This window comes from Felis catus, chromosome D2 (assembly GCF_018350175.1).
Source record: "Felis catus isolate Fca126 chromosome D2, F.catus_Fca126_mat1.0, whole genome shotgun sequence".
NCBI lineage: Eukaryota > Metazoa > Chordata > Mammalia > Carnivora > Felidae > Felis > Felis catus.
In genome coordinates, this window is record NC_058378.1 from 46772693 (window position 1) to 46788497 (window position 15805).

The following is a 15805-nucleotide window of genomic DNA, read 5'->3' on the forward strand; positions in this document are numbered from 1 at the left end:
ATGTTTCAATGAGCGACTTGTTAGGTGCAGATTTATTTAAAAGCTCTCCCCCTATTTTGTTTCCATTTCAATTTGAATCTGATGGTGGGCACCATCCCCTAACGTCCACCAAGAGCAAAGTGACCTTGGAGAAAAGCCATGTCCTTAAGCTGCCCAGGTACCGTGTTCAGTTGCAACTCCAGGGGCAACTGGCTTTCTCGGTGTCCCTGTCCATGTGCAGAGAATGACCCATGGATCTCAATGGATCCTCAGGTATGACTCGGAAAACCGATCAGACCACCAAGATGCCCAAGTGTGGCCTGCTTCAGGCATGTGGCAGACTGTCCCTTTGCAGAAGGAGCTGAGACGCCTTGCCCCACACGTCGTAGATCACATTTGCCCCCAGACCCAGGGATTCCCCCAATAAACTGGCACAAGGGCAAAGAAAGTATATCCTCTGGTGTTGCATCCATGGGTTTGACCTGGTTCTGCCATTCATTGCTTTGATAGCCTTGGGAAAACCAGTAAACTTTCAGGAGTCTCAGTTTTCTGGTCTGCAAAATGGAAGTACAATTCCTTCCTCATACACCTGCTATGAAGATTAAGAACCATCCTCTCTGTTTATATAAAGGACCTAACATAGAGCAGACTTGCCAAGAGAAAGCTTTGGCCCGTCTTTACCCTTCATCCACTGCTGTAGCTGCTTACCCAAAAGCTTCCCTAGGTAAATGCTGACAAGAAACCTCAGCCTCTGAGAAGTGAAGGGAGCTGATGGGGGCACAGGAGGGCACCGTCCTTCTGGGTTCTACCCGTTTGTTCTTGGGCCACAAGAACTCTGTAGAAGTTGGCAGAAGGAGGAAGAGTTCTGGCCTCTTGATGGGGACAAGTGAGTTCTGGCCCAGCTTGATGGGGACAAGTGAACTATTCAATCCCAGGGAGGTGTTTTTGGGGTGACCCTAAACTTCAGGAGACACAAAGCCTGGACGTTCTTCCTCTTCCCAGCCCCAAGGCCACCTGGTAAATAAGGGTAACATCAACTAAAGAGATTTAATGATTCAGGTGAGAAGAGCAGGGAATCCAAGGAAAGAATTTGCTTTAAGTCTTCCTGGTCCAATGCTAGTTTCCAAGGCTGGGATGCATCAGGCCACCTGTGGAAATGGGCCTTGGAACCAGGGCTGGCCGTGGAGAGCATACAGACATCTTGACCTCACGGACCGGCTTCCTGTCTCTGGGAGGCTGGTGTGCCTCCAGCTCTTCATCCTCAGACCTGTTGTCTCTTGTCGGGCTGCTCTGTTAGATGTCAACAGGGCCCTGACCTAGCCTGCTTTCTTCTGCTTCTGCTCCTGGCCTTGGCCTTGCCTCTCTGCCCGGAACACTCTGCCGTCTTCTCTCTCACCAGGCTTGCAAACTCACCAGGGGTCGGCTCCTCCAGGAACCTTGGAATCCCCACATGGTATGGCTGGCCCCCTCTCTGGGGCGTAGTGGGGTGTTTGTATCCTGTCTGTGCCTGATTCAGAATGGGCCCTTTGCAAATGTGGGGAATGGGCAGATGAAAGACTCCAGTTTTCCTGTCTCTGATCTGAGCCCAGCTCTGGGGAAGCCTGTTGTGCAAGGGTCCGGAGAATGGCTGAGTGAATAGATGCATGACGAACCCATGGCACGCATGCAAGGATGGTTAAACAAACATGTATGAACGTGAAAGGAAAGAAAGCTCCCATGGTGGAACCTGTGCCTCAGTGGCAGAGCAGACGAGTGAGGCACACACAGGCGGTGCCCACACAGTCTGAGTTCTCACTGCACACCAGTGATCACACTGGCCCCTTTTCCTCGCAGGGTGGAAACTTTGATGTGGCAGACAGAATGTTCCACAGCGTACAGAATGCGTGGGAGTCGGCCTCCAGAGAGAACATGAGTGACGTCAGGGAGCTGACTCCAGAGTTCTTCTACCTCCCCGAGTTCCTAGTCAACTGCAATGCTGTGGAGTTCGGTGAGTGGAGGCCGGGGTGTGGCCAGGGTGGGCTGGGCAGTGCAGGGATCGCTCCCCTGAAGCTCATCAGTAATGACTAATTTCATCAATATCTTTGCTGAGCAACTAGACGAACAGGTCCTTCCCCAGACCAGCGTGGTTGTTGTGAGGTCTCCCCTCCATGGCAGCACTCGAAGGCGAGGTGGGAACCAAGGAAGGACTCTGGGCCCCAGGCTGCTCTGAGCCCCGGCCCCACTCACGATCCTTCCTGTGGGGTGTCCCCAGGCCTCAGGCTACAGCGAGATGCCCTGCTAACAGCCAGTTCTAGCACTGCCCTACTACGTGACCTTGGGCAAGCCTCCACCCCTCTGTGGCCCTGTTTTCCTCTGTGGCCCACAAATGGGTTACCCTGGACTCCGTGAGTTGGACCCAGAGAAGCTGGGCCTCCTGGGATGGATTTCTTGCTAGATGGCATGTAAGGGTGGTTGTATGGGGACGCTGGTGGCTTCTCCTCTTTCCTGTGCTTCGGGCCCCACCCCAGGACGAACTATGCCTTCTCACTTACTGGTTCAGAAGAGCAACAAAAATTTCAGGGAGCCCCAGTGAGCAGGCCTCCGGTGACTGTGTATGTACCTTGGGAGAGCTCTGCTGCAGATACAAGGGTGACTTGTGGAAGGGGACATGTGGTCAGAACCCGGGGCAGGGGGTGGGCGACTCTCCCCACAAGGGAAAAATGATGGGGTCACTCCCCCTGTGGAGGGCACTCGTGAACTGTCACGAGCACACACCTGTGCTCCGGAGGTCCCCTTCCTCGGACGCTCCTCCCTCCAAACAGCACACAGGGGCATGCATCTTGAGCCAGGGCAGGTGCGGATGCTGGGGGGCGGGGGGGGGGGGCAGGCGAGATGCAGCCACTGCCCTGGGTACTCACCTCTTCTGCTGTGTTTTGGGGCCAGAATACCTGTGGGGCATTGAAAACGTGCCCAGCCCAAGCCCACACTCAGCAAGTTGGACCCCGTGGGACTCGGTGGACTGAGCAGTGTTCAGAGTCTCAGATGTCTCACCTGCATCTGGGATGAGACCCTGACAGACACCAAGGGCGTTTCCCACAAGATGTGGGGAGGCCCACGAAAGGAGTCAGTCAGGGACGGAAGCCAGCCTGGGGTGAGGACGGTGTTCGAGGGACAGCACCACTCCTGCCCTGGAAAGGAAGATGAGGCTCTCTGCAGAGACGGACAGGAGCTCAGCTGCCGAAATGACACACGTGCCAATGACCAGGTGTCCTCAGGGAAGTCAGGAACAAGGGGCTATTGAGCACCTACTGTATGCAGAAAGTTTTTCAGGCATTGGGGATTTAGTTGGGCCTCCTGGGACAGATTGTCCCGGAGGTGTTTACATTCTGTACGGGGATGAAGGAAGGGATAGAAAATATAGACAAATAAGGAAGCGAAATACTGTCTGATGCTGAGGATTTTTACGAGGAAACGAGGTAGGAAAATGGTTCAAGAGTGACTCAGAGGGCCCCGTGTTATGCTGGGCCCCAGGAAGGACCGCCTGAGTTGGTGACAGGTGAGCTGAGACTGGATGGTAAGAAAAGCCACGTCAGGCACAAATCTGTAGGTTAGAGAGAGGAGGAGAAGGTTTTATTCTTGTTGCACTGTGAAGGCCCTGCAGGGTTTAAGCAAGACCATAACTAGTATTTACTGGGCGACCATCGTCTGCCTGGAGTTTTTCTGAGCACATTGTGAGCATTTCTCTACCAGCCTTGGGTGGAGAGGGGGAAGGTTTGGTAACAGGTAGGAAAAGTGAATCCCAAAGAGGTTAAGCAACACGCTCAAGGTTGTGCAGCTAATGGGTAGGAGAGAGACTTGGGCTTGGATCCAGACTCCTCTTTCTAATGTCTGGGGAAGCTGCCTCTAAAAAACCTTGCTGTCCTCACTTTAAAAATGGAGAGAAAATGCATAAATTATAACGTTAAATGAAGATTCAATAAGATGATGTGTGCCAAGCACCTAGCATAGTGCCCTAGAATAGTGAGGTGCTCAAAATACGATAGCTTTTACTGTTATTGTTATGATCTCCTTACTGTTTTAGCAATGGATAAAAAGTGCCCAGATGAAAAGGTACAGAGTAGCAGGAAGGAAGACATACAAACAATGATGACACTACTGTCATTTTATAGGACTTGTGAATCACGCACAAACCTGTCTGGGAAGCAAGGAGGGTCTTATGGATGGCTGAGGTCTTGGAGACCAAGAAGGAATATTCCAAGCAGATAAGGGTGGGGACACACAGACAGAAGAAGCAGGAAGCAGTAAGGCCTGTGCAGGACTGATCTACGTGGAATCAGCAGTCCTGGACAGTACAGTGTGTGTATCCCCTGGTTGTTAGCCCAGTTCGGGCTCCCATTTACCCAAAGTCCTGTTGTTTCTCACCCCACTCAGGCTGCATGCAGGATGGGACAGCCCTGGGGGACGTGCAACTCCCTCCCTGGGCTGATGGGGACCCTCGGAAATTCATCAGCCTGCACAGACAGGTGAGTTGACCAGGGTCACACCAGAACCCCTGGAATCCTGAATAAAGACCACAGTATCCTCTCAATCTCCACGGAGGCTTTCTTTGCAAGCAGAGGGCTAATGACAAGCACTTCTGGGGCTCTTAGGTCCAGAGAGCTCAAAGAATGTGCTAGGCTCCATGCTCCAGGTTAACAGGAAAAAGCTTGTGTTCTGGGCTCTGGAGCAGGGAATGATGGAAAAGGAGTACAAGAGAACATTTAGAATTGATGTAAAGGTCCTATATCTTGGTTATGGTGGTAGTTACATGATTGAATGCATTTGTCAGAACACATTGAGCGGTCTGTATAAAACGGGTGAAATTTATTGTGTGTAAATTGTACCTAAAAAGAAAAAAAGAATCTGTGGTGAGCCTGACTGGTAACAACAAAGCCATACCTTTTCCTCTCTCCTTCTCCCTTGGCCAGGAGAAAGTTCTTCCCTGGTTTATCCTTGCCTCCGGGAATGTAGTAATGGTAGTCATCTATCCCACAAGTCACTGGTCTTTTGTAGTTGGACCAGAAATGAACTTGACCTTTAGGTGGCAGCAGCCCTCTGCTAAGATGTTCTCAGAAAAGTTATTGGCTTGGAGGGAGTGAGCAGGTTCACTCTACAGGCCCGACTGCAGATGCTAATAGTCTAGTGGGGAGACAGCTTGATTAAATAACCACACGAATAAGAGGGAAATTATAACTTCACAAAGTGCTACACAGGATAGACATTAAGTGCCATCAGATGTAGATTAGAGGTGTGACCCAGGGGAACTGGGTGGTAACAACAAGGGGGAGACCTCTTTTGGTGGAGTAAAGATTAAATTAGAGTGGGTTAGGATGTTAACGATCAATGTCATTGAAAACATCAGAGTAGGAATCTCTGTAAATCTTTTACTCCATAAAAGCAATAAGAATCATGGCAAAGATTGTCACAACAAACTTTTCAGAACCCTTGAAATTAACCAGAAGCTTGGAAAGATCAGGAGAGTATTCCTTTGAGGAGAAAAATGACTGAATCTTTGTAAGAATAGCAAGCTTTGGATGTTTTAACTTAACACTATTCTCATTTCTCCTCTTCAGCTCCATAGTAGCCTTGAAAACCAATAGCCCACAATAACAGTGGAAGCCAACAGCCTAGGAGTCCATTGGAGGGGGAAGAATGGAGTTGGTGCTCCTTCAAAACCCCATACCCAGAGAACTGTCGTTATTTGACCTGTCAATGGTTCCCTGAAAGACCCCACCAGCAAGGCTGTCTTTATTTGACCTCAGAGCCCACATAATGCAAAAGCCTTTACTTTAGTGGCGTTTGTGAAAAAAGAAACCAGAGACAATTGTTTAACACGCTTGCTTCCAGAGGCAGTGGATATAATTGGGCAAACAATAAGCTAACCAAAAAGCCTAAGTGGAAAAACTAGGGAATGAGGTCTTCATAGGAGGCCTTGAAAAAACTTCAAAATATTCCTGGAACCTAGAAGAACACACACAACCGTAGGGATGTTTTCATGCATAAGGCTGTGTTCATGCTTCGAAGGGCCTAGCCTTCACTTCTGGCCAACACTGAGGCTCCGTGCAAGCAGGATATGAGAGGTAAAGGCAGTGTTTACCAGGCAGCTGCTGGCTCTGAAGCCATGCCCTAGCATGCACACAGAGCCCCTCCCTGGACAAAGACTGTAAGACTTACTGGTTCTAGGCATTTAAAGAAATCTTTATCCAGTCAGAAGATGACCATTAAACTAACAGAGCAGAGATGTTAGTGGCCATCTACACCACCACCACCACCACCAACAAAAAACAGACTTTATAGAACTAGTTCAGTAAAGTCACTAAACAAACAACAACAAACAGTAACAATAGCAACAAACCCTGGGGAAAGAGGAACATCTGATTTCCAGAGTTGACACATCATATTATCTAAAATGTCCAGTTTTCCATAAAAATTATGAGACATACAAAGAAAAAGAAAGTGTGACCCATACAGAGGGGAAAAAAAGCAGTCAACAGAAACTGTCCCTGAGGAAGCCTAAACTTTGGACTTCTTAGACAAAGATTTTCAATCAGCTATTGTAAATATGTTCAAATAATTAAAACCACATTTAAAGACCTAAAGAAAAGTATGACTGTGACAAAAATATAAATAAAGACATAGAAATTGTGCAGAGGAGCCAAATAGGAATTGTGGAGATGAAAAGCACAGTAACTGAGATGACAAATTCACTAGAAGGGATCAATAGCAGGTAGAAGAAAGAATCAACAAACTTGGAAGATAGATCAATTGGGATTATCCAGTATGGGGAACAGGAGGAGATTATGAAGAAAAATGAACAGAGCCTAGGCACCTGTAGAACACCAACATACCCAAAATGGAAGTACCAGAAAGAGAGGAGACAAAGGGGCACAAAGAATATTTGAAGAAATAATGTTCACAAACATCCCAGTTTTGATGCAAAGTATTAATTTATACATCCAAGACACTCAATAAATTCCAAGTAGGATAAACTCAAAGAGATCTGCACTTAAACACATCATAATCAAACTTTTGAAAAGGAAAGTCAAAGGAAGAGTCTTGAAAGCAACAAAGCATTCATGACTTACAAGATATCTTTGATAAGATTAACAGTTAATATTTCATCAGAAATCATAGAGGCAAGAAGGCAGTGGTATGAAATATTCAAAGTGCTCGAAGACTATCAGCCAAGAATTTTATAGCCAGCAAAACTATTCTTCACAAATGAAGAAATTAAGACATTCACAGATAAATAAAACTAAAAGAATTTATCACTAGCAGATCTGCCCTACAAGAAATACTAAAAGGAGTTCTTTATCCTAAAATAAAAGACAGTAACTCAAGTCCATGTGAAGAAATAGAGGAAATGAATGATAATAAGGAAACAGAAATGATAAGGTTGGGTAATGAAAACCCTTGTTGTGAAGGAGAGAATAAAGACAGAGAATAGTACCTGGAGGAGATGGAAAGTTGAGGAAATATTACGGTTTTCTTTTTTTTTTTATTTTAAGAAGCAAGTTTAAAAGGTAGTGGGAAAGAGAGGTTGGGTGTACAAGGAAAGGAATAATACATTCTTGAGAAAGCAGGGGTATTTGGAATCCAAACCACAGGTAGAGGGTTAGCTTTAGACAAAAGGTGGGTCAGATTCCTGAGTTAAGTAGGAGGGAAGGTGGTTGCAGATGAAAGTTAGTTTATATGTATTGTCACAAAGATGTGGGAATTTCCAACTGGTGTCTGTGCTTTTCTCTGGAAAGTAGGAGGTATGGCCAGTGGCTGAAAATAGACAGTGGAAGAGGGTCAGAGGTAAGGAGAGAGTAGTCATCTTGAGTGATTAAGCATGAGTTGACCAGAGAAACATTCCTAGTTTTCTGGCAATGTTCAGTGTCCATTTGAAATTGGTGACCAAAGATTATGGGATAATCAGTGTGCCCTCTTGTGTGATGATACTCTGGTGTAAGCACGAAGACAGAAAATATTTGAGTTGGTTCAGAGTGCTGCGAAAAGACAGTACACACAATTCAATAGCATAACAAGGTGCATTGAGCAGAACGTTATTGAAATGATAAACTGCTAAATCTAAGCTGCGTCAAGGTGTTGCTGAAGATAAGGGAGTGTTGATAGATTGCAAAGAAGTAAAAGGGAGAGGAGACTAGAAGTTTTGACAAAGCAGAAGAATAGTCTTAGGGAGTAGTTAAATGATCAGCAAGGCAAAGAGGTGGCTTTCACCAACAAGGGTGTTTGAATGAGAGATTCTGAAGAGAGAGCACTTATGGATACTGACATGAGTTAAGATGTGTCTGTAGGAGTAGGTAGCTTTAGGAGTGGAGGCAAAGTCATTGGAGAAGTATCACTTAAGGAACTGAGATGTGAAACGTTGAAATCAGTGAGGGAGAAGAAGGGAGGGCATGACCAGGAGTCACCATGTTTGATGAGTGAGACAAAGAGTTGGCAGATGGCAGCAGTGATGACGAGGAGGGGGGCAGAGTTCAATTTCGTAAACCACAGAGGAGTAGACTGTTTGTTCTTTTGGCAAGAAGGTAGAGGAACAATGGTCCACAGGTGGCAATGTGGATCAGGGAGGACACCAACACCACCTCCGGGCTCCAAGACACATGGCATGTAACTCAGCAAGTAGCTACCACTGGAATCTTGGGGATATCCAGGCTTCATCTAAAGAAAGGAGGTGGAAAAGATGCTCTAGAAGAGCTTAAAGATATGGGCTATGTGTTGGTTATAGTGATAGGAAAAAATGTCCAGAGGAAAGGTCGGATGTGCTGGCCTGTGGCCTTCTTGAAGCCACTTTGGCCATATACCTCAGAAAACTAATGTGGCATGTCCACCCAGAGGATCAACAAAGGGGTGCTTAGACAATCCCAAACAAATGGCTTTGGGTCTGGGGACCCAGCCCTGAAGTTGGGCTCTGCTTAGATAAAAGTGCCATCTTTCAGGTGAACTGGGAAATCTACACACTGGCCCACATTTCCTCTTGCTCATGTGTGGCAACTGTTGAGGAATATTGCCAACCTGGGTGCCCTAATCTGAGCTGGCATCATTCATCTGGGCTGTACCCGTGCAGGATGGAGCATGCTTGGGCTCCCCCGCTAAACTTCTTTGTGCTTCCTATCAGATGGCACCTTTAGTTGAAGAGAGATATTGCTGACTTTCAACAGGAGCCGTGTTCCTGAGTGGGCTGAGGTTTAGGTCCCATTCAGAGGATGTAAGCTCAGAGTAATTCTTCATGGCTGAGTCTGGAAACTCTTCTGTCCACCTTCCTTGGAGATGGGAAGGCTGCATATGGGCAGATGTTCCTCAAGGTCATCGTAGACTTACCCTTTAGGTGTGTGGATGAAATGCTCTTGCCCGTTGCATGCTTTGGACTGGACAGAAGTGCCCCAGTCAGGGAAGCTCACATTCCTGGGGACTGAGTTGTCTCTCAAAGGTAGATTCTATCCTTTTCTTTCCAGAGATGATTGAGAAAGAGCCTCATACCCAATATGTCAATAATTTCTAGGTACTTGGTGCAGTGAGATGTGCTCAGTGAGGTTGGATATCCCCTGTGGGGTTCTGAGGCCTGGGAGTCGGGGACTGAGACAGTAGGTTCAAAAACCACACCTGAACCTGCCCCAGAAGTGGGGTAATGATATCTACGAATGAAAGGTGGTGTTGACAGGAAGAGACAATACACATCAACCCCCAAGCCAGTGCCTGGCACCTTGTAGGTGCTCAGTGCCATCACTGTAGTCAACATTATTACATGGAGCTCGCTGTGCACCAGCCATGGACACAAACCAAACCTCACATAATTCCACAGAGAAAGTACAGTTATTGTCCCCATTTTTTAGAAGAAGAAGATGAAGAAACTGAGGACATAGACGTGAAGGAATATCTATGGCAGTGCTGGGGTCCAATGTGCTCCAGAGCATGTTCGCCTACCTGCTATACTTAGTTTCAAACTCCTGACGTCTCTGGTCAGAATCAGCTCTCCCTTTTTCTTATATCGAGATCAACAGGACCCCAAGACTTATTTTCAGTCTGGTCTCTTCCATTTAGATATCAATGCAAGACAGGTATTCTGCGCCTCCTGGGTATATCGTGGAGTGAATGCGCTAGGTGATTGGGAACAGTTAGATCTGTTTTCCCACTAGCTGGAGGCGGGAATTGGGTGGTCCTTGGGTGGCCTGTATGTCTGCCCACTTAGTGCTCCTCAAACTCTGGGAAATGTCACATCTTTCCTGTGCAGAGCCAGCATCCTGATGCATCTGTGCCCTCCTGATCTGTGCAGAGGGCTCACAAGTCCAAGGGAGACCTGCATTTTTCATGCTCTTTGGGTTTTGGTTCCAGGCTCTGGAAAGTGACTTTGTCAGTGCCAACCTCCACCACTGGATAGACCTCATTTTTGGGTACAAGCAGCAGGGGTCAGCCGCGGTAGAAGCTGTTAATACCTTCCACCCCTACTTCTATGGTGACAGAATGGACCTCAGCAGCATCAGTGACCCTTTGATCAGGAGCACCATCCTGGGGTTTGTCAGCAACTTTGGACAGGTACCCAAACAGGTACAGTATCCATGTCATTAGTCTTGCTTTCTCAGAAGAGTGTATGCACTGTAAGCTTTGAAGTGATAGTGAGGACATTTTCTCCTGGATAGGAACAAGAGAGAGGGCTGGGGATGGGAAAAGGTCTTCCTACACTCCTCAGTATTGGGGCTTAGCCCTCTGTTACCATCTGGTGTTGATGAAGGTGATGACATCATTAACGATACAGTGAACACTCCATTCGCCTGTGATATATGTAACAGACACTACAATAAATCCACAGGATTTAATTTTCTATATGTGTGTCTAGCCTCAGAGCTGTTGTGGAGAGCCAATGAATTAAGACATCAAGTGCTTGAAACACCTGAAATACAATGGGCACTCAACAAATGGTAGACATTAGTGTGATTCCCTCATTGAATCCCCTCATAAGCTCTGGGTATAGAAATTATTCTTTTACAGATCAGGAAGCTGAGGCTCAGAGAGTCTAAATAAATAACTGGCCTACGATTGCACATTAGCAGATGACAGAGGTAGAGTTCTAGCCCCGTCTGGTTGGCCCCAAAGCCATATTGCCAACAGTGCGACAGTATCTAAGTTCTGCCCTCGGGGCCTCTGGTGAAATTGCAGGGGTCTCATGTGGGCCTTTCGCTCCACTGGCTCCACCCCCCCATCAGGATAGTCATGTAGCAACGTGAGGCTATGGGATCATGGTGACATCCTGGTGAATGGTGTGCAAGAGAAACACTTATTTAACTGATCCCAGCCCCATTGATCCTCAAGCTTCAGTGCAATGTGGAGAACTTTCATTCGTAAGTACAGCCATCTGGGCTATTATCATGGCCCCATGGGCTGGGCTCTCAGCCTGGATGGACATTCAGGAGCCATGCTGGGAAGTGAGTGCATAAGCCCAGCCAATTCCAGGGCCATCTTGGGCAACAGCCTTCTCCATATGTAACCATGAGGCTTGGACGGGCTCATCTCAACAGTGCAAAACTAGTAACATCTTTTCTACCTGGTCTTACGTGACATGCTCCAAGTTTGCTCAGCTCCCAGGTGAGGGGAGTGTGAGAAGTGCCTAAGGGGTGACTTGGAGAATGAACAGCACATCCAAATGTGGGTTCGGCCAGGGAAGGCTTTGTAGGAAGGAGAGAATTTCAGGAAAGAAGCTTGGGTAGCCTAATAATACAGATAAAGCAATTAAATAATTCAAAGTAGTAGCCACCACCATCCAATTGTGTCCTGGGTTACATTCTCACAGTTCTTGTCCCCACGCAAAAATATTTTCACATCAGTGTGATCACGGAATGCACACGATTTTAGATTCTGATTTTACTTAGTGAGGTATCGGATGAGCTTTAAAAAAAGATATTTCTAAATAATTGTCAGAATTAGAATTCTTCCAGTGGTCCCAACCTAGAGACAAGATTAAAAGACTTCAGGACCACGCACTGTGCCATCAAGGCGCTGTGCCTGCTGAAGTTATTACAGGCACCGGGCCTGCGATGCTTTAGTCATTCTGTCGGGAAAGAAAGGATGTTCTTTATTTAATGCTCCTTTAGAAATCATCATTCTGATCTCCGTTTGTATTGATCACCCACCCAGCTTTAGTAGGTAGTCCAGTATTTGATTAAAGGCTGTAACTGAGCCTAGTCTGCTGTGAGACCCCTCCCAGCTGCCTGCTGAACCTCACTTCTACCCGTGTGCCCACCTGCGGCCCACCGTCACACCTCCATCATGGTACCCAGCGGATGTTTCCATCAGGGAGCAGAAGAATGGGCCTGATGGCTGGAAAGAACAGCCTAGTTGGGAAGGGGGGAGGGTGGAGAGCCGGAGCTGGCCTCAGCTGCCCTCTGTGGCAGCAGCAAGATTCTGCCAAGCAGCACGGCCTTGGGCTTCATATTTTGCCTGGTTATGCAAAAAGTTTGGCATTGGGGACACTTTGACAGCAGAGATCTAAGAAAAGTGAAAATAAGAAAGGCCACTAATGGGGTTTGCCTGTGCTCTTTGGAACGTTTGAATGGATGCTATTAAAGAATTCTGTCTTGATGCCCAGATGGACGTGCCTGCAGAGTTTGTAAAGGAAGGGGGAAAAAAATGTGAGAAATAGCTCAAGCAAATGAAGAGAGACATGTGATCTAGAGAGAGAAGAGGGTCATTCTGACCCATGATTTGAGACGCAGCTCTGCCAGGGACCAAAGGCTCCTCAGTGAGGTCATCCTTTTCCCAAGCAGCGTGGAGAAGATGACAGTTGGGCAGCCAGGAAGGCTAATTCTGCTAGTCACGCACCATGACCTGGAGAAAGCAGTGGGCCCTCTCTGAGCCCAAGCCCCTCATCGACAACATCCGAGGGCTGAACCAGATAGCTCTGTTTTTGTTTATCTCAGTCAGAAGCAAGCCCAGCTCAGGCAGCACTCAGAGCGGAGGTACCGCCGTGGCTTGACTGGGGAGGACTCCTCCGGCCGTCTGTCCCTAATGACTTGTGCGGTGTACGTCTGTCCCCTTGCCTCTCCAGCTCTTTACGAAACCCCACCCAGCCAGGAGCGCTGCAGGGAAGGCTTCACCCGGAAAGGATGCTGTCATACCTGCGAGCCTCCCCAGCCACCCACAGCCCTTTTTCTACAATCTGCAGTCACTGCGGCCCTCCCAGGTCACAGTCAAAGGTAACCACCTGGTCAGCTCTGTTTGGCGCCCTGTCCCACAGATGTCCCTTTAGTGACTGGTGTTCCTTTGGAGACTCAGGGGCACAGACCCTTCAGGGTCTTGGGGTCTGACTTTGGATGGCTGTGTCTCTAGTCACAGCAGGAATCTGGGGAGGCCTGTGCCCTGGAAGTGTCCGGAAGCACCTCTGTTAGATCCTGACAGACTCACCTGTCTGCCTGTCTATCTAAGACACACATTCCCCTCCTTCTTTCATATATGTGTGTGCGCACATACACACACACACCTCTTTCTTTTTCTTTCTCTCTCTTTCCTGCACACACACACATACACCCCTCCTCACCTCCAAAGCCAGATTTCCCGAGGGGAGGGAGGGTTGCAGCCTCTGTTCCTTAGTACCCACAGTCACTGTTGCTCCTAAGCACCCACTCGGGCCTGCAGCCACTAGCCAGGAGCAGCTGACCTGGGGCACACAGCCCAGTGTGAGTTCCAGCCCTGCTGCTTCTTAGGGAAACTGTGGGTGAAGTCTGATGTCTGGGCCATCTGGAGCATGCACTGCTTTTGGGAAATCCCAAGACAAAGGGCAACATTCTGGAGTTCTATAAGGAGTACAAGGCCAGGTTTGTTGGGGGTTTTTGGTGTGTCCTTTTTTGCCTTCAACTCCAAGAACAGTGCCTGTGGCACACCCATCCCTACCAGATAAGGTGTCCGGGAGGGACAGGAAGGGCAGAGCCCCCCAAGGCTCCTGTGGCTTTGTGCCACCTGCACCGACAGCCTCAGCCACTCCTCCCCTGATATCAGCCCTTTAGAGACACTGAAAACCTGTGGCCATGTGCAAGCTTAACGTATGTGCTAAAACAAGGGAGGAACCCAGGGCCAGGGGGCCCAGCTCGGGGCCAGGGTCTAACACAGCCCCTGGAGTGAGGCCCTGGAGTGAGGTGCCTTGACGAGCAAGTGGCTACTGCCCAGGCTTGTGCTTTGCCAAGTCCAGGTCACCTGCCCATGGCTCCTCCCTGGGCACAGAGAAAGGGGGTGTTGCCTCTTGGCGGGTAAGCTCCACCATACTAACTGGGGGGTAGATATGTACCTTTTCTCTCTAGGCTCAGAATCCCCCAAAGGAGCCATTGGCCACATCGTCCCTACCGAGAAGACCATCCTGGCTGTGGAAAAGAACAAGATGCTGCTGCCTCCGCTCTGGAACAAGACCTTCAGCTGGGGCTTTGATGACTTCAGCTGCTGCCTGGGGAACTATGGCTCTGACAAGGTGGGCGGGTATGGGGTGCAGGCATGGGGCACGCAGGCAGGTGGGGGGGGGCAGGGTGGTCACCGTTGAGGCAGAAGCAGTCAGAGGGCGAGTCCAAAGCAGGCACCGCTGCCCCACTTCCTCCTTGTGCCTGTGCCCCCTGCCTGAGAGGGAGACGGCTTGTGCGGCCCGGCTGAGGGCCCTTGTGGGCCAAGCCTCCAACCCATATTCTAAGGAGCGGAGCTTACAAGTTCACAGTGCACGCTGTCACTGCACAGCAGTCTCTGCCACCAGCCGGTCACTTGGCTGCGTGGAGGCCACTCAGACTCTCAGTCTGGGTGTGGAGTCTTGGGGCTCCCCTGGCATTGCTCACGGCTCAGACTCCGAGGACACTCACTGAGCATTGAGCCAGCGCCAGAAGCGAGCCGTCTGGTTGCCCTTCATCCGCCCTTGACTCAGGCCACAAAGTTACTTCACATCTTGCTGTGGCCCTGGCCACCTCCAGCCTCCTTTCCTAGCCCAACTTCCCTCCCACCGTACATCCCACGCACCGATCACATGACATGAACTCCCTGCCCACCGAGCTCTCCCTTGCCACCCCCAGCCTTCCCTACCACTTCGTGAGGCAGCCAGGTGTTTACAACGTCTCCCTAACTCCCTGCTCGCTTGTGTCTCCCCACTCACTAGAGTATGAGCTCCCTGGGGACAGGCTTGGATTGCCTGGATTGGGTCACCAGTGCCAGCCTCCGGAACACATGACATGTCCTGCAGTTCCCACGGCACACAAGCAGGCCAGCAGCATCCAGACCTGCCCTTGTCCCTCTGTCACCCTGTCCGGGCTCTCGGCCCTGTGCTGGCTGGGGCGCCAGTGCTCACCCCACTTGTCTCCCATAGATCCTGACGACATTCGAGAACCTGGCTGCCTGGGGCCGCTGCCTGTGTACCGTGTGCCCAGCCCCCACAACGATCATCACCTCTGGGGCCAGTGCGGTGGTCTGTGTATGGGAGCTCAGCATAGCCAGAGGCCGCCCGAAAGGCCTGCACCTCAAGCAGGTACGATACCTCAGGTGGGGATTTTACCTCAGGCGGGGATGGTGCCTCAGGTGGAGATCGTGCCTGGGGCATGTGTGGAGCCTCAGGCAGGTATAGTGCCCTAGCGCCATCTAATTCCCTGCGCACCAAAAGCCCTGCCTCCCTCAGGAGCCGAGAACACAGAGAGGCACTGGTGACGGCACATGGCTGTTTGCTGTTACAAGGCCACGGTTCCATGCCCACGGTGGTTTTGACAAGCCCACAGGGCAGGTGGCCCCGTGGGACCCATCCCTCAATGAGAGATGCCGCTTACGCGTCAGAGCCAGTGAAAGCAGTTTCCTT

The 15805-nt window shown here is 49.4% G+C and overlaps 1 protein-coding gene across 10 annotated transcripts in view; it reads left to right on the forward strand.

The window, feature by feature from the left end:
- The window catches only part of WDFY4 (WDFY family member 4), a 292757-nt gene that overhangs the window by 263055 nt on the left and 13897 nt on the right, over positions 1–15805 (forward strand). For 9 of the 10 annotated variants that reach the window (XM_045040301.1, XM_045040299.1, XM_045040297.1 and 6 more), the window contains 6 exons: positions 1813–1966; positions 4390–4481; positions 10336–10548; positions 13043–13190; positions 14268–14452; positions 15326–15484. In XM_045040301.1, the coding sequence (XP_044896236.1) occupies positions 1813–1966; positions 4390–4481; positions 10336–10548; positions 13043–13190; positions 14268–14452; positions 15326–15484 (951 nt within the window). The remainder of the gene's footprint in view (positions 1–1812; positions 1967–4389; positions 4482–10335; positions 10549–13042; positions 13191–14267; positions 14453–15325; positions 15485–15805) is intronic. The other variant, XM_045040298.1, reaches the window with a different exon arrangement.